The following is a 22,894-nucleotide window of genomic DNA, read 5'->3' as shown; positions in this document are numbered from 1 at the left end:
TGCAGGGAGAGAACTGCCCTGTTTCCCCAAGAACTTACTTAGCACCCCCATGTGCCCTTGGCCTGCTGTGGACCCTGGCCTTGCTTGAGTTTAGATTTTATTTTAAGAGGCAAGATATTCTGTCTGTCCTTAAACACAAAGAAGGAGGTGCTGCTTGGCACTTCAGTTTGCATTTTGTTGTTTCTATCTTTGGCTGTGTTACAGCTAAATGACAGTCTGGGGGGGAGGCATGGGAGATGTCCCCTCACCATGGGGAGGGTGCAGCATGTCTGTCTGTCTGCATGTGAGTATCATAAAATGTCCATTTTCCAGTGCAACCCATGGCTGGGACACCCTTCCTATTTCTAACACAGACACCCCGAGGGAGGGTCCTGGTTGAGGGCTTTCCCGACCCCCACCCATTTTTTGGGACAGCCCTTCCCAGCACCCATGGAGATGTCAAGGAGGTGCAGCCAAGAGAGGAGAGGAGAGGGCTCCATCAACCTCCAACCCCATCAAACTCCAACCACTGCCACATCCCCGAGGGGCAGCGATGTCCCCAACCCCCCGGACCCCCCAGACGCGCCCAGCCACGGGGACAGCACAGAGAGGCCAGACACGGGCCAGGGGTTATTGAACCAGGAAGCTTTATTTACACAGTAAAAGTAACAAGCAATTTCCTGAGATTGAGCTGCTCTAGTGCAATCAAGTCATGGAGGGGGCAGGAGCAGCCTCCTTGCCCGCCCCGGAGGGGACACCTTGGGCAGCCCCTCCCGGGACACGCACGGCCCGCGGCGCTTGTGCAATTGCCAGCGAGGCTTGGCTACTACAGGTCATAGCTTCAGAAGGCTTTGTTTTTATTCTTCTTCCCATTTTTTGTTTTGTTTTGTTTTCTATTTGGCCATCCTCTTCTTTTTCTTTCTTGAACACCAAACCCACACACGCCGCAAAGCACTGCTACAATCCTAGAACATCCTACATCAGTCTGTTTGCCTGGGCAGCCAGGAGCTTTAAACAATGCACTTGAAACACGACTTTATTGGCCAAACAGGCTATGCTAGCACGTGGAAAAATTACAATCTATTTTACAAACACTTCTTTCCGTTGGTTTCTTTTTTTTTTAATGTACTCTTTCATAGGGCAGGCTCAAAGAGCTACATCTGCAAAACACACAGCAAACTCCCGTGCGCCTGCTAAGACTTTCTGTATCAAAATCCTATTTTTTTTCAGGATGAAGAACCTTTATTGCTGCTGCCACAGCTTTGGTGTCATCCCAAAACGGCTGCTGCCCAGACTGGGTCACACCTTGGACAAGCAGCCACTTAGTCTCTTCACAATAATGAGCCTATTTTAGCTACCTAGCAAGGAATAACATCCCTTGTCTGCATATTACTTTAATATCACATTCTGGCAGCCGGCAGGGACTTGCCAGGGAATCTGGGGGGTTCCCAAAGCATCTGTGTAATAGGTGAAGTCCTTTACAAACCAAGAGCAGGACCCCCTGGGGATGCCCTGCTCTCCCCACAGCATGGGAGACGGATCTCCTGCTGCCGGGGGAGCAACACCACTTCTGACTCTACAATCAACAGGATGTCCCCTGAATCTGAGGCACATACTATATTATATTTAATATTTTTAATTACTTTATTTATATATATATTTATATATATATAAATCCACAAATGTTTTACCTCTACACACAGAGAGAAAAAGAGAGAGAGAGAGAGAGAGAGAGAGGAAAAAAAATTTTAAAAGTAAGGCTTTCTTAAACTGAGAATAAGTACATGAAATCATACAAACCCAACAAGAAATACCCAACAGAACACCACCGTGGCCTCAAAACTGTCGCTAACTGTAGTCTGTGCCTACGCCAACGTGCCCAGTGTAAGGCCATGACTCATTGGAGAAGCGTTTTTAGTAAGGCAAACGGGTTGTGCTGAATGTAAACTGAATGCTACGGCTACGTCCAGGACAGCTGAGCCCATGGGCCACCTTCCCACTCTGGGGGGTTAGCATGGCACCAGGAGCAGCCCTTGGAAAGGAAACAGAAGCCCTTAGGAATTCCAGCCCTGGGGATGCCCACGTGAGAGCCCACCTGGAGCTCTGTGGCAGCAGCCCCACGTGGATTTGGGTGAATTTGCCCTTTTTTGCTCAGCTGAGGAGGTGCCTGTGGCCAGCGGGACCTGCGCACCCCGAGACCAGGATGTGTCAGCGGTGGGGAGGGATGGATGGAGCATCAGGAAGACTCAAAGCCAAGAACTGTGCTGTGAGGGTGCCACTGCAGGGGCACGGACAGAGGGGCAGCAGCCTGGGAAACACTGGCAGGGCTGGACCCTCCCAAAACTGAGTCTGAGCCCAGCAACACCTTCCACAACAGGACGGCTAAAAGTTAACCCAGGATATATTTTCTTCTAAGTGATGCATCAAGCGACACTTTAAAAGAGCTGGAGGATTCCCCAAAATGAAAAGACATCCCTGTCATCCCCTCCCCGAATATCTGGGGCTCGTCCTGCCTGCCTGGAGGGAGTGGACATGACCACTGCCACCAGCAAAACCTCTGCAGTGCCAGGACAGGGGTAACAACCAATGGGTTCCACTGTGGCGGGAGATGCTGCACGCATCCCAAACCACGGCGGAAAAAAGTGCACTAACATAACCAGAAATGATGAATGAAACCTGTACCAGCAGCTCTCAGCCTTTCTGAGTTATGGACCCTCAAGGCATTGCCAGCAGGGGTTCTGAACCCCATTAAAAATGTCATGTCTTCAACTGCTCTTGGTATCAATGATTTTTTTCCCTTCTTGCTTTTGCAAAGCTCAGGAAGTGACCCCTGAGCTTGAAGGAAGCAACAGAAGGAATCCAGAAGATGCTGGAAGCCATTTGTACAGCTTTCCTAGAGCTTTAAACAAACAAACAAATTTAAAAAAAAAAACAAACCACCAAACAGAGGGAGAAAAGAACCATAGGTGTCCTTCTAAACCTGTTAGCAAGTGGACAGCTTATTTTTAGCAAAGAGAATTCATATCGTACAAACATAATGGTCACCACTTTATCTGTGCTTAAAAAAGGCACAGGAAGAGGAAAAGCTTTCAGTGCTGCTACCTGGATTTTCAGCCTTTTGCCAGCTGACTTTGTCAAGTAACCCCTCCACGACGTGCCTCGGGCGTGCAGCCCTTCACAGTAAAGCCAGAAAAAAGAGGGTGGCAGCCCTGCCCTGGGTAGCAAAGAGGGCACAGCTGCTGGTAAATGGGTAAACAGCCCAGCCCTGCCCAAAACAGGGTGTTGGGAACCCAAATGAGGGTGGCACCAAGCCTGAGTAGGGCTTTTTTCCCAAAAGGGTTCAGAGAGGGGGCTGGAAAGAAAAAAAATAGGGAAGGAAGGCATTTGAGCATCCCTGAGCAGCGCCCAGCAAGCACTGCTGTGGATGCCGCCCCACATGGGCCAGGGATCTGTTTAATTCCCCATCAGGAAAAGGAAAACTAAAAATAAAGGAGTAATAATCCAGCTCTTGCCATTATTAAATTTAAGCAAAACACTTCACTTGTGATTTCCTTCTCACGGCACTGCCAGGGACATGGGGAGCGAGGTGGGTGCTGGGGCCGCCCGGGATGCGGCCGGAGAAAAGGAGCTGCAGCCGCCCCGGCAGACACCAGCCAGGGCTCGGTTTGCAAATCTCAATACTCTGCTTTTCCCTCCCTTTCTCCAGTCCCAGGGGTGGTGGTTTCTCCTTGTGCACCCCTTTCTGAACTAGCACAGCTGGCACCTGTGGGAGCAAGGCCAGCTCCATCAGCTCCAACCCTACCCTGGCAAAAGCCATTTACTCGTGGATTCCAAGTTTTTGGCGATCCCCGTGCCTGGTTTCCCTGTGGGACAGGCACTTTCCTCTGACTGGCTGATCTCTGGCTACAGTAGTTACAAAGAATTTCAAGATTTACACACGCATGCACACGAATTCCTCTAAATACCTGATGAAATTTTGGCAAAGCTGCTTCATCCCCTCCAGCTGGCAGGAGGAGAGCAGTGACAGAATCCCACAAACTCGCTGGCAACGAGGAGCCCTCCACGGCTCTGCTGGCAGCCCCCGGACCCCAGGGCGAGAGGAGCTGCTCCCTCCTCAGTTGTTTTCTATCTGCTCGATGTCTATCTCGCCGTCCAGCTGGAAGAGGCTCTCGCTGCCCGTCCCGCCACTCCTCCAGGCCGCCCTGTCCTCCTCCTTCCCGGCACTCTCCTCCTCCTCCTCGCAGGACAGGTCATCCCTGCTGGCCCGGCGGTTGTCAGGCCTGGCCCGCGGTGGCTCCGGGACTGGGGTGCAGGCGGGGGTCCTGCCCGGCATCACCTCCGGGGCCGCGGTGGTCCATGGCTGGGGGCCCGCGAGCCGCTGGGAGCCGTCCTCGGCCGTGGTGCTAAGGCAGGTGAGGCTGTTGAAAGTCTGGCGGTTCTGCAGAGGCAAGGGCAGAAAGGCAGGTGAGTTAGAGAGGGGGGGGAATTCTGAAGCTGGGATGGAAGTTACGCCAGATGAGCTGAGGGTCTTCCCAACCCAGCTCCCCCAGCCCAACAGAAAGCAAGCAGAGCAGCAGGAACACTCAGCTCACAGCCAGCAGGTCCCCAGGAGATGGGCAGATGCTGCAAAGCCCCACCTCTCCATCCATGGCAGGTTCCGTGCCTCTCCTGCCCCTGCAACAGGCAACAGCACCAAAACCATCCCCAGCCTACTCTGGATCGGTCCCTTCACCATCTTCACCCCCTGCATCACCCAGTTACGCAGGGCAGTACAGAGCTCACCGAAAATGAATGAACATTTCCAACAACATTTCCATTTGTTGGAAAGAGACAAGTTTCTCCAAGAGAAACTTCAGCCCTTCATTTAAGTAGCTGGAGCTTGTGTCCTACTAAACCCTCCTCTGTGATGGATCAGGGCTGTTCCCCTCACTAAAGACCATGCAAGCACAGTTCTCTGTTCCCATAGTCTCCACGCCTGGTTACCTTGGCCAGAAACTTGATTTAGTTTATGTGCTGTCACGTCTTCTGAACAGTTTCAAGCTCTGAGAATGACAAGGAGCACGCAGGCATTCCAAACCCCCTGGAGCAGAGCACGCAGAACCTCCTGGGGATGTTCTGGCCACCAGCGTGCTCACCTGCCAGGCAATGCCTTTTGCCCAGGCTGGTTTTTAAAAGAGCAGACTAAACCCTCATTCCTGAGTGCCAATGGAAATAACGAGGCCATCCCAGTGGCAGAGTGTGTGCTCTGAGCAGGAGGAGACTGAGGAGGATCTCAGCAGCTTGTGGAGTCTCTCATCAAGCCAGCGTGTGATGGTGTGTTCACTTCTCACACACTTGGCTTGGACACATCCCATGGGATGGGCCTGAATGGGAACTCAACAAACACCTGGGAGGAAGGCAGCCCCCTCACTAGCTGGAGATGTTCACCTGTTACTGGTCAGTTTTGGGTCCCTCATGACAAGAAAGACATTGAGGGGCTGGAGAATGTCCAGACAAGGGGACAGAGCTGGGGAAGGATCTGGAGCACCAGGAACAGCTGAGGGAGCCAGGAGAGCTTCAGTACCCAACAGAGCATTGGTGACACAGAGAGACAGCGCTGCTGCCTGTATCTGCTCTGGCTGGTGCAATTCAGGACCAAACACACAGCCTGAGACACAACCTTGCTCCAAAACATCCCCACTGGCATTCCCTAGGAATTAGGAACATTTGCTTGAGGCTTTTTCCTTTCAAATCCAGGTAAGCTGGGAGCAACTCCACCAAAATAACTTACTCCAGGCTGTAAATGAAGGAAAATCACCCATTTACACGGCCCCTAAGGGAGATGCAGGGGTTCTGCATCACGCCCCAATCAGTTCTTAACAAATCAAAGGGCCTTGTGCTGAGTTGGACCCATGGACCATTGCCCAGAGGCTTTGGGTGCTGCACTATCCCATGCACACAGTAAAAAAAGTCATTGCAGAGGCTGCTCTATCTAAACAGAGAAGTTCCTGCTGCCCCAAGAGGAGTTGGCCACTGCCCAAGCTGGGGGAAGCTACATTACACATGGCCTTCAGTCTCTGAAACCTTCAAAAACCCACAAGCCCCAAGCCCGTGTGAAAAAAAGGGCATTTGTTCCCTAATTACACAACTGCACCCAGTCCTCACGTCATGATGGTTGTATTTTTTAGATCCCAGCCGTGCCTCTGTCTTCTGGGTGCTGAGCATGCAGCAGCTTCAAGCAGAGCGCTGCACGCTGTGGTTAATGGACAACTCATAATTACCACTGGAGAAGGCCCGAGGACATAGCAGAAATATTTCCTAAGCACTTCACAAAATTTGCAAGCATATTTCCAACAGTGATTCAGGCACTTGAAAAGCCTAGGTCTCCTGAAAGTCAACAGCCCTCTCAGAAGTGCAAATCCCTTCTACAAACAAAACTCTGGCACTTCTGGGAATGTTAATTTTTCTCCTTCTTAATCGAGCTCATCTCCTGGATCAGGCACTTCCCAGGGTCTGGTACCCAGGTGTGGACATGCTGGGCTGCTGCAGGTGGGACAGAGCATCCTGAGAGGATGGGAGATGCTCTGCAGTGCTTCAGAGGAGATGAGTGATTCCTGTGGTGGTGAATGAAGGAAGATGCAGCCTGGAGAGTAATTCAACAAGTCCACAGCACATTCTTCCCATCCAAAAGAAAAGCGTTTCCAAGCTTGGACATGTCTCAGGGAACAGCCATGAAGTTACTTGACTTTCAGGGAAATTTTGCATTTTATGGGACTTTGGCAAGACAACCAAGCCAACAGCCTCCTTCTCCCTGCTCAAATCCACACACGCTGCAACCCAAGCCTTGAGTCATTCCAGAGAATGCAAGAAGACAGAAAACCCCTTCCAATGGTCCCGGCGCTGCCGGCACTGCGGCAGCTGCTGGTGGAGGAAGGCCACGTGTGGAGGGTGCTGGGCAGAGGCACTACCTCTGAGGCAGGTTTGACAGCTCAGAAAGCAAGTTTTCACAGGCACTGGCTGCCCCAAAATCCCACAGCTCACCTTCCCGGCGGCTGGGGTCGGGAAAGTGCCCCCAGGACGGCGATCACCAAGCCAGCATTCCATGGGCTGGCTGTGGAACAGCCGTGGATTAGCCACCACCGTCAATGCAGCGTCTGTTTTCAACCCTTTGGAGTCCTTTGCTCACTTTTTATTTATTGGGTGAATTTAGCACGTGCTGAGGTGCTGAGCTGGCCAAACCGGGCAGTCAAGTCCTCCGCTGATGTCAGAAAAGAGCAGGGCTGGTGGCACAATGCGGCGCTTGTTCCCCATGGCCAGGCAGCCCTGGGCCCCTCTGAGCCTCTCCACAACCTTGGCCTCCAGTGCCAGAAAAAAAGGAGTATCAGGCACCTCAAATCCTGTTGGTCTCAGGGAAACTGTGGGAATCCAACACAGATGGCTTTTGGGAGGTGTTTCTGGCCATCCTGACTTCACCCATGAGCATCTGTAACACACCTTACACCCAAAACACCTTTACTGACCACAGAGACCCCTTTCTGACCATTTGAGGTGCTGGTTTTTCTTCCCCCAACCCTTCCCAAAGCTGCCTTAATCCAGCATGCTGGGCAAGCCCCCAGGGAGAAAATGAGGAGTTGCTAATGCAAGCACCTGAAAAATCATCTAAAAATATAAATAAGAAATGCTTGGACACTTGGAATAAGCTGCAGGGTTGCTCCAGAGAAAAGCCCTTCTTGCGTGCTGGTGACCAAGCTCAGGCTACTTCTCTTTCCCACCGAGTCTCGTGATGCTCCACACTGTGCAGGGACCAAGGCTACAATCAGAGAAGGCTGCAGAAATCAACTCACCCCTCACATCCATCCTTTTCCTCAGGTTTTCCCGCCCCTTAGGCACGTGTCCCCATCAGGGACGGGGCTGGAGGCTGCAGAGCCCCGACAGCAAGCTGGAGAAATCCCTCAGCAACATTCCTCTGTCCGGCTCTTCCCGTGGTAAAACACCCAGCTGTGAGCTCTTCCCCAAAACACGTCCCTGCAGACACAGTGGGTCTACCAGAACAAATATTAGCAGGACTGTGATCCCTGAGGTGATCATGGCTTTTGCTCACACACCTTTTATTTTCTTTCCACCCTGCCAGGTGATTGCCGCAGTTATCCTGGGAAAGGTGTAACGCTACAAGCTGTCAGCAGCACCAGCCCTACCTCCCAAGCTATCATCACCTCCTGTTAGCACAGTGGGCTACAGTTGCTTCAGAAAGCTGAAAATAACCTGGTGCCAGAAGGGAAGGGGGAAGCAGGCAGCGAGCGGTGCTGCTCCATGCGGGAATGATGAGCCTCTGCCAGCCCTCCAAGCCAGCAAAGTCACCTCCACTGGGGGATTCTCTGCCTGGCTCAGGTTTAAATCACTCTCCAAGGCAAACATCTCCTGTAAAACACCTTCGGCCTGAGCTGTTATCTTTGTATCATTATAAAGAAATGCTTTGGTTATTGGCATCACAGTAAATCCTGCCTGGCATTTGTGCCAGGGAAAGCGCTCGCCCGTGCTGCTGAGGAGGGCCAGGTGCTTGAGACTGGAAAATGAGATTGAAAAATGGGTTTGATTTGGTTTTTAAGCTCTGCAGAACTTCATTATGGCAGCTGGTGTGATTTGGGCCATGCACACACACACACACACACACACACACACACATCATTTGGGTTCAAAGCTCTGCATTGCCTTTAAGGCACCCCCGATCTCCTCCAACTCCATCCCCAGGACGGTTTCCTGGTGAGTGGGAATGGAAGGGACATGAGGAGAGAGCTGCAGCAGGCATGGCTCAACCCTGAGGCTCCAACAACCAATTCTCCTCTTCATAACCAAGGAGCATCTCAGCAGCTTTGCCAACAGGTCCAGGCTACAGCACTGGCACAAGCACATTACAGGCTCAGTGATGCCCCAAACAGGCCTCACCAGCATCTCCCACAGAAGAAGCCTCTGAGCGATGAAGTGTTGGGAAAGAAATGCTGGAATACCTGAGGAAGGAAAACACAGGAGGCAGTGATGGGGGGTGTGAAAAGCAAACAGAGCCTGTGTGCCTGGTGCAGAGCAGAGCTGGGTTAGATGCAGTGTTGTCAGGGAGCTCAAACTCATCTGCTACTCTCTTTCCTTTAAAATTTTATCTATGGAGGCATTGAGAAGTTCTCAGGCAGCCCCACAGCCTCCACCAGGCCAAGGTGCTGCAGAACGTGCCTGCAGCAGCATCCCCAGAACAGGGGATGGCTCCCTGCCCTGCTCCCAGTGGGTACCACATTCCTGCCTTGGCTTTCAGGGTCTGCCTTCCCAGCTCTTCCCTTCTCATTCGCTAAAGAACAACATTTACTCAGCCCCAATCCTCATTTTGCAATAAGCACCAGTGCTTACTTGGTGCATTCAAAGCTTTAGCAGATAATTTTGCTTTCATTCTGTTTGGTGTGAAAAACAGCTTTCACGAGCAGGCTCAGAAATATCTATTATCCTCCCAAGTCACTTCACACCACAGCATTAAACAAACAAAACAAAAAATAAAAAGCAAGAAGGAGGCTTTAAGTCATTAGTATTGATGCTGCCTTTGGAGCCTGTGGAGATAATTTGGGTTTACTCACAGTTCTGCTCTTGTCTTTGGAGATGTGTGACTGCCTCAGTGACACTGAGGATGTTCAGGGAGATTCCGTAAGTGCAAAAGAAAAAGCTGCTGTATGACCCACCAGTGGCAATCCCTCTGGTGCTACAGAGCCCCAGGGAGATGCTGGAGAGACAAATCCCAGAAATCATGGAGAAATACAGCAATGCATGGAATCAGAGCAGTGAACACTCTGGGGCTCAACTGTCCCACCCAAGCACAGCATCCCACACGTGGGGACTCAGTCCCAGCACAGCCTCCCAGCCCCTTCCTATTCATAATGATAATTGGAGGAAACCCTCATTTCCTGCCCAGAACAAATATTTTCCCTAACAGACACCGAACCCTTTGCTGAGAGCTGGAGAAATCCATTTGCTCAGACAGGTCATAAGTGATCACTGTGTATTTATTTATTTACAGGCTGCCCTTCCCAACCTTTCACCTCTGCCTTCTCCTCTGCATCCTCTTGGGATGTGGCAGGGCATCCCTGGAGCACTGCAGCCCCTCACGCTGACACACTCAGCACTGCCAGGAGCCTGGTGGGGACAGTGGCAGGGGGCAGGGCTGCTCTCCCAGTGATGCTTTTGCAATGCCATGGATTTCAGTAGAAAAGGGTGAGCCCGAACCTGACTTGTCCCCAGAGCTGGCAAAACGTCGGGATTTGGAGTGGCTCATCTTTGGGGAAATTCAGTGATCTGACTTGTCCCAAGTTAGGATGAAACATCACTAATATGGAATTATTCTTTTTTCTCAGCCCTATTCCATTTTCATACTTCATAATTTTCAGCATAGAAGTAATATTTCTGTTCTGCCACTGTGGTTCTCACTTCAAGGCCTAAATGATAAGGCAGGACCTTATAAAATTAAAACCAAACTTCAAGTCACTGTTTCAGCAGCACTGCAAAGAGAACACCAGCAAGTAAAGGGATAAAATCATATTGTGGGTGACTGAAAATCCACAGTTTGTGGCACCTGCACCCACTGCCCCCACCTACAAAGACATCCTGCAAATCCAATGCAGACTTGAAATACACCTCACTTATCTGTCACAGCCTCGACCTCGGGCTAACCCTGAGCATCCTTTCTCTGGAAAGGAAAATAGAAGTGCCCTTATCTAAGTATTTATTTATTTATTATTTATTTAGCACCATTTCCTGAAATGCTCTGCCTCCTGAAACGCTTTGGTAGAGTTTTGCAAGGCAAGTGGTTCCAGGTAACTCCCAGTAGCTCCTAACTGACCCAGTAGCTCCTAGAGTTCTGGGGGGTTTTTTGTAAACCATGAAAAATCCCTTTTGGCTTTTTTTGAGCCAAAATGCCACTTTTGAGCATGCTGACTCCTTCAAGGATGAATCTCTGTGCTTTCTACAAGCTGTTTTTTGGAGTCACACAGCACACAAGCCTGGGGACAGGAGGGTTAATCAGCACGTGGTGAATCAGATGTGCATCCTTGGGATACAATTGGATTTTGTCCATGTTTGGGACAGACACTGCCAAGCTTTGTTTGTGTTCCCAGCCCTGTCCTCCCATGTGAGTGTGAACAACGGGTGCAACACTCAGCCCTGCATCCCTGGGCCTCGTGGTGGGATGGAGCTGGGAGCAGGGGATGGAGGCAAGAGCAGGAGATACAGCCAGGAGCAGGGGATGGAATGGGATGGAACTGGGAGAGACATCAGAGCCCCTTCCTGTGCATGAAGGTGCTGCACTAGAGCTGGAGAGGGACTTTGGACAAGGGAGTGACAAGATAAGAAGGAATGCCTTTATGCTCCTATAGGGCAGAGTTAGATGGGATTTTGGGAAGAAATTCTTCCCTGTAAGGGTGGGCAGGCCCTGGCACAGGATGCCCAGAGAAGCTGTGGCTGCTCCATCCCTGGAAGTGCCCAAGGCCAGGTTGGACATTGGGGCTTGGAGCAGCCTGGGATAGTGGAAGGTGTCCCTCCAACCTTCAAACCAGCCAGTTTCTTTTGATCCTGAACCAAAGGCTTTTTCCCACCAAGCCACAAACTGACCTTTGCAGACTCTCATTCCTGTTTATTTAAAAAACACTGGGGCTTGGAAGCTGGAATCTCTCTCAGAAGTTACATCAATAGCAAACTATTTCCTGGGATACGTATGGAATTTAAAACCTCCAGTTTTTCGCCTATCATTGCGTTTGGAAATATTTGTCACCGGCTCGAGTGGGTGCTGACGCCAACTGAGATCACTGCCACCCCTCCTGCCCTCTCCAGCAAGCCTGAAAGGTGCCAAAACTCAAACAGAAAATCTTCTTATGTGAAAATTAGAGAATTTTACCACTCAAGGAAAGACTTGGGTGCTCAGAGAGGAGAGGTCCCTTCTCCCACCATGTAGTTTGGAACTTCTTCCCATTCAGTGCCAAGATCAGCCTGAAACATTTCAAACTGGTGGGCTGTTTACTTCAGCTCTGGGAGTGTACAGACTCTTTTGTGCATGGATCCTCATGGAAACTGCCATTATTCCAAAGTTTTGAAGGGAAAACAAGGCAGGGGGACCAGCCAGGCTCCCAGCCATGGTGAGCATCACACACTTCACTGAGTCTGGAGACCCTCAGGATCTCCAGCCCAGGCTGAAGCCGATTTTAACCCTGAAAACCACAAGAACCACACATGCTCATTTCAGGGGGATGCTCCTGTGATTCCTGGTGCAGATGACTCCATCCTCTGAAGGCACGTGCTCCTCGCAGGGCAGTGAAGTCACCCCGTGAAAGGCTCTGTCTGTCCAGGCAGCCAGGGAGCAACGTCAATGGTCCCCTTGTGCCCAGACCCTTCCCACACCAGGCATCCCTCAGGCACAAAGTCCTCTCTATAACTCACCCTCATCAGGAACACCCAGGGCTTCACCCTCACCACCTCCTCAGCTGGTGTCCACTGCTGACAGCACCCTCTCATACACCCATCCCTCACAGGGAAGAAGCCATCTGTGAACTCATAGCCACGGGATGCTCTCCATAAGCCATGGAGATGCAAGGGAATATTGTATTTTGATTGCCTTATTTATTCTACAGTAGCTACTCTCTGTCCCATATACTGCAAGACATTACACAATACAGAGCTTCACGGAGGAGAAGCACTTTGCCAGCTGCCTGGGAACCCTCAGTGCTCATGAGTACAACCTCTGTAGAAAATTAAATGGGTATTAGAGAGGAGGAAAAGACCAGGAATACAGGATTTTTAGGAGAGATGTAGCTCTTCAAACTTCAACTGCTCTGAAGGCTCACAGAGAAGCCAAAACCTTGTAGAGACATCAGAAATGGGGCAGGGTGCCACCTCCACGCCTTCATTGGCTACCAGTGCACAGATCCCACAACTGGGAGGAACCAATATCTCTCATCATGTCTGACAATTCCTGTCAGCAGTGCAATGCCTTATATGCCACTGAGATATTTGTGCCTTTCTTTTCATGGAAAGTTGCATTTTCAAACACTACAGCACCACCCTCCATTTCCAGCCAGGGCTACTCCTGTTCGGGGTTTGCGCTGCAGGGAACATGGCTGGGTTGAACAAATACATATATATATAAATACATATATATAAAATTAGAAAAATAGAATTGTTTGAGTTGGAAGGAACTTCAAAGGCCATCATGTTCCCACCTCTGACTTGGGCAGGGACACCTTGCACTAGATCAGGCTGCTCCAAGCGATATCCAATCTGGCCTTAAACATTTATTTCTATACATATTTATATATATATATATATATATATATATATATATACATACACACATATATATATAAATAAATTATCCATTTAAAAACCACATCTGTAAAAAGGATGGCTGTGTTTGGAACCGTCTTAACACAAATTGAAATCTCTCAGTGACCACCACATCAAAATTTTAGACAGCAGGAAGCAGAACGGGGAAGAGATAGCGAGGGCTTGCATGGCCACAGCCGGACATCATTGCAAATTCCCACTCAGGGTGGCAGTCGTCGATGTGAGGGACGTGTCATGTGTCCCCTGCAGCTGCCCAGAGCCTGTGGGAAGGAAGGCAATCTGCACACACCAACATCAGGGCTGGCCCATGGCTCGGCTTCCCGTCAATGACTCAGCCAAGCCACCAAACCCAATGTTTGTGCTGCCACGAGGCATTGAGGCACACAGCATCCCAGATCCCAGGAAATGTTCACACCAGGATGTCAGAAAGCAGCGGATGTGGAGGTGGGCCAGGGCAAGTTCCTCTGGAGAAGAACTGCACCAGATCATGGGAGAGGAAAACCCAGTGGGTGTCCCTCCATCACACCGCATCCCCGGCAGAGTGTGCTTTTATTTTAGAAAATCCATTTTCTCACCTATTTCACCCAGATGCTTCTCCGAGTGCCTTGCAAAGGGTAAATCCACTCATCCCTGCCAAAATCAGCCACCTCCTGTCACCTTTGTGACACTTCTCATCTCCCATTTATTTTAGATGTACCCACATCAGAAAAAGAAAGACCAGCTCTTTGAAAAACCTCCCAATTCATGGAAAAATTTGATCCCAGCCATTTCTGATCATGGCCTACCAGTACAGACACAGTCCCTGGGGCTGTGAGGCCAAGAGCACTGTGCCTAGGAAGGAGGGCAAGCTGTGAGATTCATTAACACTCTGAACAACTGCTGGGATCATGGAGGAGTGGTGTTGTCCTCCTTGGGCTTGTGCTTCACATGAAAAGGAGGAATAAAAGCTGAGGCTGGAAAGCAAGCCCAAACCCTACCCTGAAAGGAGAGGATGGTTCATGTCCTTGTGTTAAGGAGGTCAGAGATGCCAGGCCAGGTACCCAAATTCCTCCTGACTGGGGTGAAGAATAGAAACCAGCTTCTTCCCACCTCATCTGCCTCCAGGATTTGGGATAATTAAATGACACCTCATTGTCACTCACTCACCTGACTGAGGCCCCCACTGTTCGAAGGCAAAGAGGCACCAGGCAAAGAGTTCATGGGCATTTAAAAGGAGCAGAAGGATTGTCATGGTGCCTGTGGCTTTTAAAAATTGTTGCTATTTCAATGACAACCACGTGGATGGTTTGGTTTCTGCCCGAAGTTGAAGCCTGTCTGGTTTATGAGTAAATAATAGAGGGAGGGATATGGGCTCACCTCCCCTCTCTGGGCTATGGGAATTGCAGACAGAAGAGACACAACGAGGATTTTGAGGAATTAAAGGCAATATTTTCCTAAGTATTTTCCCTCCCAGCTTAACTTAGCTTAATTAGCCCAGTTATGTGGCCATGTAATTGCTTCCAGGACAGGCTCCCTCCCCTCCTGCCTGGCCTAAATATCCCTCCTGGTATGAAGAAAACATTTCTTTCAGGTCAAATTATTTTTATTTTGATTATGGTACCGGGTTTCAGGCCCATAAACACATGTGGTTACCAGCACAAGTGAAAAATTAACTGATCTGCTGCCAGAGCCAGAGGCTGACCCAGCACCCAGCACCTCAAAGCTCAGTTCCCACCTTGACATAAGCACCCAGGGACTCAGGGAATGCCCCATGCCTCAGCTTCCCCATCTGAAAAGCAAATCCTTTGTGGATAACTGGAAAGCCCAGTCTGGACACCTTGGGTGTCCTTTGCTTTGCCCATTGCACACAAGGTGTTTCTATCCCAGATAAACCCAGACTTGAGCACACATGCAGCCACACAGACACTTGCCATTATTTCAGCTCTTCCTCTGAAATCACCCAACTTTGCAGGGTTTTCTCGAGCACACTTATTCCCCACGAGGAATTCGTTGGTTTTCCCGGCATTCCCATCCCAGGGAGGGCTCTGACCGTGCCCCACCAAAGGCAAGAATGCTCCCCGTGACTTGCCTCATCCTGCTCGTCCCTCTGTGCCAGTCCTCCCACGCCGAGAGCCGCCTGCCAGCGCTGCTTTCCATAACCCCTCAGCTCTGAAACCCTGGCCCCTGCACGGATTTGCTTTCTCCCCACTCTGCTCCAGCCCTGCCACCCCACACCCAGCAGCACATCCTTGCCTTGAGGGGTCCCATGGGCACCTGAGCCCGGCTGGGTTTCCTGCCTGGAAACTGAGAATATCCATGGGACCTGCTTGGCCAGGATCCCACTGGGGAGCTCCTTAGTGATGCTGTTGTTGGTTGCAGCAACCACCGGGCGTTCGGCAGCGGCTCCGGCCACCCAGCCTGGACCAGAGGGACAGGAGGGGCTGCGAGAGGGGGTGCCCCCTGGCATTAGGAGAGACGCTGCACCAGGCAACCCCTTCCCCATTCCCACAGTGCATGTGCCACACAGTGTGCAGCTTCCAGACCCTTTCCTTGCAGTATCGCTTCTCCCAGAGGATGAGCCACCCCAACACTGAGCAATGCTGAGTGTTCAGGCATTGCTTTCTCACTTTGGAAGATGTTTTGATGTGGAGGACAGCAGCCAGAGAAAACACAACTATTCCTCAAGATGAGGGTTTTCCAGGAACATGGACTGAGCTGCTTTTGGACATCCAAGTGATTAGATCTTTTGTCATCCTTGGATCATCCACCCATGTCAAAGCCATGGCCATCCAAATTATAAACATAATTGCTGGACTCAGCATCCACTGGAGGGAAAGGGAAGCTCCTGCTGACCCTCAGGATCTCCGTGGCCAAGCCCTTTTTTTCCCAGCCAACAAACTTTCGCCCTTGGACTGATGCAATGGAGAAGCTGCCTCACAACATCCCCAGAGGGCAACAAAGGTCTGTCCAGCCAGAACCTGGACACTGTCCTCCTTCCCTGTCCATCACACCAGAGAAGCACAGAATGGTCTGGACTGAAAGGATCCCTAAAGCCCATCTCATTCCATCCCCTGCCATGGACAGGAACACCTTCCACGGGACTGGATTGTTCCAAGCCCCATCCAACCAGGCCTTGAACACTTCCAGGGAAGTGAAATGATGCTTGTCTGCTTGTACAGAGAGAATGAGAGGCAGCAGTTGTGCTATTCCACCCTGTGGCTAGTAAAATATAACAACACATGTACGTGGTTTTGACTGTCCATCCTGCTTATTATCTAATAAAATAAGCTTGGCATAATAAATGTTGTTGCTGTGATTTATGAAAAGACAAGAGCAATCCTAATGTTTTTTGCCTGATCTCACCAAATATGTGATTCCTTCACCCTTTTTATCCTCTAAGCTCTTCTGGGGGAGGAAAAGATGATCTCTTCCTCCAGTACCACTGCACTCCTTCAAACACCCTCTGCACTGCCAAGCACAGAACACCATAAAATATCATGTTCTTGTAAGGAGAAAATGCACACACAATGTTGGATCTCACCCGCTGGGTGTTTCCCAGCTGTTTCTCCATCCCCACCTGGTGAATTTCTCCCAGCAGTTTCCCTGCAGACAACAAGGAGATGCCTTGCACCAGACAGGCCACAAAACCTTTAGGGTAAACACTCCCAACACGGGTGACTCTGGGATGAAGCACAGCAGGCAACCACATGGAACTGAAACTATGGGGGAAATTCTAAGGCCAGCAGAAGGTGACAGCCCATCCTGGGAGGTGGCCAGGCTTCCCCTGCTCCCACAGCGAGAGCCCTGGGGCCTTCACACCCCTCATTATCTCCATCCCACACTCAGCTGATGGTGTCACTGACTTTGTGACTGTAAATTATTGATGTGGGAAATGTCAAATCATAGAACTGCAGGAAATCTCGTGAGTGTGGAAGGGAAACGTCCTTCAATGCAGCCTCTTGCTCTGTCTCTTGCTAATGTCCAGTCACTTGGTCCAGCAGGGAGAGGACCAAGGAGCAAAATCCTTGCTGATTTGTGCTTCAGATCTGTTATCTGGCTCTGTGCAGCAGATCGAAGAGGAAGGTTGTGCTCTGTCTTTGCAACGAAAATGAAACGTGATAACATCTCCAGAGTGGAAAATTACAGAGCCTAAGAGCAAGCAAAGCCCGTAGCAGTAAGAATTCAGCACCTGATGGAGCCAGGGCTGGGTGCCTTGGGGTGCTGCCTTCATCTCACCATGGCAGGCCCAGGGCTCATCTTCCCTGAACTCAAAAATGTGGGGTTTAACATATTCCTGCTCAAAACCCATTGCAGAAGGAAATGACGACACGGTGGACTCGGCATGCAAAAATCAGTGTGGAAGAGAAATGCATGAATTTGCTAAAGAAATCCATCTGGGAGGGAACGGGTGATTCTGTCCGGACAGAAGGACGTGTCTCCGTAACACCCACATTACCCCTCGTGCCACAGACCCACCCTGGAGGACGCCGAAGGCTCTTGAGCAAAGCACAGAACACCGGAGCCCCTCGCAGGGACACCTCACCTGGGTCATCTTGGCGAGGTCCAGCGAGGGCCGCTGCTCCTGGACCTCCTCCGGCCTCCGCCGCTTGACGCCGACCTTTTTGTCGTTGAGGACGCAGGGCTGGGAGCGGCTGCGGGAGAGGCCGGCGGCGCGGCGGCCCAGCTCGGGCGTGGAGGCGGGCGTGCTGCTGGCCGAGGGCGCGCCGGACTCCGAGAAGCGGTCGTGCGAGCAGGACAGGGACCTCTGCATGTCCACCCTGTCTCCGCCGTGCCCTCCGGCAGCCGATTTCCTGGGCTGGCCCCCCGGGCGGCCGGGCAGGGCGGGCTGCTCGCCGCAGAGCGGGTTGGAGCGGGCGGGCAGGCTGAAGCTGGAGCTCCGCTGCATGGTGGCCACGCCGTTGGAGTAGCGCTGGACGCTGCCGCCGCTGTAGCAGCGCCGCTTCTCCACCGGCGTCCACACCTTGGAGCCCAGCGGTCTCCACGAGGTCCCGCAGCCCGACATCTCATCCGAGAAGGACAGCGAGCGGCACTGGCGCTTGCTGGGAGGGGCGGAGGGGTTGCCGTGGGCGTCGCTGAGGCTCAGGTCCTTGATCAGGTTGGTGACGGAGCAGGTGCCGGCCGTGTCCCTGGGCCAGCGCGGGCCCTCCTCGCCCTTGTCCGACAGGCAGTCCCAGATGCTGGCGCCCGGCTGCTCGAGCTGAAGTGGACATTTCCTGCTGAGATCTCTCCATCTGTCATTTTCTGGTTCAGAAAGGAGGAAAGGAAAAAAAAAAAAAAAAAAGCAACAAAACAACACGCACAGGCATTAGCGTTAATTAATTCTGCGACTCGCTTTCTACGTCCATAAACAAAAAGAGTAGCATATGGGACGTTTTCCAGTACAAATTAATTAACTCTTGGAATATGGTTTCCCGAACTGCCAGCAGAGCGGGTTGCGTGGTGTAGATGGAGAGAGAGACAAAGTGACAGTCCCAGCAGGAGCAAAACTGCTAGAAGAAGATAAAAACATGCCTCTGAATATTCCAGGTTGCACTAGCTAAGGGGAATTCAGCAGTATAAAATGTTGTGGCTATTTGTTATTTCTGTGCTAAATCATGTCTCAGATGTATGCGGTTTGTCCTGGGCTCCACAACTGATAATTGCCTGAATTTACAGCTGAGTTTAAAAAACATAGAATCGTTGAGGTTGGAAAAGCCCTCTAGGATCATCAAGTCCAACCATTAACCCAGCACTGCCAGGGCCACCACTAACCCATGTCCTCAAGGGCTGCATCCACAGGGCTTTTAAATCCCTCTGAGGATGGGGACTCCACCCCTGCCCTGGGCAGCTGTGCCAGGGCTGGACAAACCTTTCCATGAAGAAATCTTCCCTGAAGTCCAATCCAAACCTCCATTGGTGCAACTTGAGGCAGTTTCCTCTTGTTTTATTACTTTTTTACCTGGAAGGAGACCCCCACCTGGCTGCACCCTCCTGTCAGGGAGTTGTGGAGAATGAGAAGGTGCCCCCTGAGCCTCCTTTTCTCCAGGCTGAGTCCCCCCAGCTCCCTCAGCTGTTCTCATCAGACTTGTGCTCCAGACCCTTCCCCAGCTTCCCACCGATAGCCAGGTCTGAAGAGAGGATTAAGGAGGATGATCTCACTCCTGCACACATCCCCCTGACAACAAAAGAAGGAAGCAAGGCACCCTCCAGGCTGGGCTGCCCTGAAAAGGACAGGGCTCTCCGCAGATACACCTTCAACACGCAACAGGAAAACCATGGCAGGACAACCCCACCGGCTGCTGCAGTGGAAAAAAGTCATCAGCCAACAGCCTCTCACCAGTGCCTGTTTTTGTCGTTGGCTGCTGCAAACAGAGCCTGGCCGTGCTGGAGAACCGTCGCTGCCAAGTTTCACATGATTGTATCTAAACCATGCAATATTTTGGGGGGCTTTTTTGGGTATTTCCAGTCAGACATCTGAAGGATGAATTAAAAGCCGTGCCCAGCCCGCAGCTGCAGGTACCAGCCTGGTAGGGAAGATGCAACAGTGCAGAACGCTTCCGACTAAGGTTTCAAGTCGGGAGGTCAGATTTGGGGCCCCTTGCACCACCCTTGGCCTATTTTCCAATTTCTCCCTGCCTCCAGCTGCTGCCACAACAGCTCCAGCCACAAGCAGCCTGGCTCTGCCCACACTAACCGCACGGCATTTCAACTGTTGCTCTCCTCATTTTAATAAACACAATGAAAAGTGAGAAATCTGTGCTAGACAACTCCATCTATGTTTAGATCTTTATTATTTTTCCTCTGCACTACGTTGCCAGCAGAGAGATTTCTTGGGTCAGGTCAGCAGACAAAAGAAACAGAAATAGAAGCTGATTTTTCATGGCAAGCTGCCACAATCCTCTGGCCGGAGACTGTACAAAAGGCCTTGGTGAGGAGGATACAGGACACCTTCCTCTTTCACCCCTGCTTCAGCACAAACAGCTATAAATCTTCCAAACCTGGCAAAGAAAATGGCAAAAGCACCACTGTCCCCGGCCCCAGCTTGCAATTACTTGCTTTTCCCCTTGCACGACGTGAGCTGGCACAACCTGGCCCCTCCAGGCCCCCAGCCATCACTGACCAGTCCCAAAATACCAGGTAGCCCAGAAAATGAGTTTTCAGTGCAAATAGAAGGCAGGTTGCCCTGAAACAAATTGAAAATAAGGTAGTCTAAGAGCCGAGGGTATAATTAAAGAATTCTGGAAAGCCTTATTGAGGAAAAGCTGCTGGTTTTCTGCTCAATTTTTGAAGGCTAAGATTCCCATCCTGTGCACGTTGATAACAATAATTGCACTGGAGCCATTAATTCTGCTGCAGTTAAACATGTATTCATTTTCTTAAATTACAAACCTCAGCCTGGTTCACCCTGAGGCAGCAATTTGTTCCAGGATAAAACCCACCACGAGAACCCCTTGGTCTGCCTGCTGTAAAACTCTCCTTTGCCTATTGGAAAACAAAAAGACAACCAGAGCACGGTGTAAGTGCAGCCTGAGGGGCTCTTGCCCTGCTTAAACAGGTCCTTCTTGGCTGTATGGGTCCCTGGATGAAATAGCATCTTACTTCTGGATTTTGACTTAAAACTGCAAAAAGAAGCACTGACACCTTAACAAAACCCAGCTGTTCTCTCAAAAAACCTTCGCCACATCAAATGAACCCTCGTGGTGCTCATGGGCTGGAGCCACATCCCAAAACTGGGGAGATGGGTGTTGTCCTCCATCCTTGAGAGCTTTGCACTGCCCCATGGAGAACAGGATCCACCCTCAGAGCATCACAGCCAGGTTTCCAAACGCTGAGCTCCAGGATTTGTGGGAGCAGCACATGGACAAGTCAGGCACTCTGCAGCTCTGCGATGGCCCCGGGCTTTTTAAATGACTGCTGTGCTCCTCTGGTGACACAGAGTAAATTTTAATGACCACTCATAACCACAGAGAAGGGTGTAAAACCAAAACGCTGACACAACTTTAACTACAGCGACACAAATGTGCTGCTATAATATTTTTACAGTTCCTTTTTATACATAATGCATGATCCTTCTGCTCAAGTTTCCTCTATGTTCTTTTCCCATGAAATAATTTACATTAATACATAATTTATTATGGCAACTTGTAAAGCAATTAGGGGTTTCAATCAATTTTTCTTATCCTTTTTGGCAGATAAATTCTGTTTGGAACCTAACCCAAACATTTGTCTGCGCACAGGTGCACATCCAATTCCCATTTTTTTCCGTGTTGTTCAAGTTGAATTTTGGTCTCACAGTCCCTGTGCACAGGGGAAAAGGCAGCCTGCATTTTCCACTGCCCCCTATTTATGTTCAGGAGATAATTTTTAAGTGTGGAACGCATTTAATGGTTGTAATTAGCTGATGGCAGTGCCAGGGAGCTTTCCTAGTGCAGAAATAAGATGAAAATACAATGGGCAGATCTGTGCTTCAATGGTAAATGAAAACAACAGCCCCAAAATCTACTCGGGAGATTAAACACACCTGTGGGCTCCTCGTGCCAACAGCCTGCATGGGGGAGGGAAATGCCCGACCTTGACAGTGAAACGTACCCAGCTCCTCAACGGGATCCTCTGGAGGGGTGTCCCTGCTCCAGCTGCACCTCACCAGAATTCCCCACGCAGCTTTTTCTCGTTGCAGGGTGACTGTGTTCGAATGTGCACCAAGGTGCTCTACACTGACGGCCTTTCCAAAAACAACCCCGAAATTCCAGAAAACCCTGGCTTAGAAAGAGGAGGCATGCAAGCCTGGCAGGTGCTTTCAGGATGCAGTCAAGGGCCATCACCCCCATGAAGGGGCTCAAGGTTGGATTTGATGATCTTGGAGGTCCTTTCCAACCTTGATGATTCCACGAGGAATTTTCTCCTGGTTTCTTGGCTTTCCTCTGTCACCCACGGATGGTGAAAAGCCACTTCCAAGAAAGAGCTGTGCAACAGTGAGCCCGAGGCTGCAACCCTGCCCCGGCACGCTCGGAATGATGGTGTTGCCAAACGTGGTGGAGGAGTGACGTGAGAGTGCCAAAGGACAGACAAGGTGACCTGCGTGCTCCATCCCTCACCCTGCTCTGCTGCAGCGCTCTAGGAAGACAAACTCTGAGAGAGCCCTCCAAGGGAAAATGGAAATGATGGCTGCTTTGGAAAGAGCTCTTCCCAGAGGATGAGTGCAGGATGTGTCCCTGATGGGCTCAAAGCCATCCTCCTCCTCCTCCTCCCTTTTACAGTCAGGGCTGGGACTGGGATCCTGCATGCGCAAGCACCTTGTCACAGCCTCAATAAAACCCTGCCTGCAGCTTCCCTCAGAGATAATTTCTTGCTTACACAGAAAACAGGAGGTCACAGCTGTCAGCACACACCTACTGAGCTTCTCTTACTAGGTCAGGTTGGACAGGGCTTGGAGCAACCTGGGATAGTGGAAGGTGTCCCTGCCATGGCAGGAGGTGGAATGAGATGGGCTTTAATGTCCCTTCCAATCCAAACCATTCTGGGATGCTGTTACTTTTGACTTCCTGTATTGGAATTTTTCTGGCTTTGGGTGGATAGGAAAAGACATGGGCAGGGA

At 50.8% G+C, this 22,894-nt stretch overlaps 1 protein-coding gene across 6 annotated transcripts in view; it reads right to left on the bottom strand.

Moving 5' to 3' along the window:
- Positions 1-609: 609 nt before the first annotated feature.
- FAM53B (family with sequence similarity 53 member B) overlaps positions 610-22,894 on the bottom strand; it is a 44,802-nt gene continuing 22,517 nt past the window's right edge. For all 6 annotated transcript variants that reach the window (XM_048311076.1, XM_048311073.1, XM_048311075.1 and 3 more), the window contains 2 exons: positions 17,843-18,561; positions 610-4,417 (listed from right to left, as the gene is read on the bottom strand). In XM_048311076.1, the coding sequence (XP_048167033.1) occupies positions 4,094-4,417; positions 17,843-18,561 (1,043 nt within the window). In that variant the 3' untranslated portion in view covers positions 610-4,093. The remainder of the gene's footprint in view (positions 4,418-17,842; positions 18,562-22,894) is intronic.

Source organism: Corvus hawaiiensis, chromosome 8 (assembly GCF_020740725.1).
Source record: "Corvus hawaiiensis isolate bCorHaw1 chromosome 8, bCorHaw1.pri.cur, whole genome shotgun sequence".
Lineage (NCBI taxonomy): Eukaryota > Metazoa > Chordata > Aves > Passeriformes > Corvidae > Corvus > Corvus hawaiiensis.
Note: the sequence above shows the minus strand (reverse complement) of the source record. Positions and strands in the feature narration are given on the sequence as shown.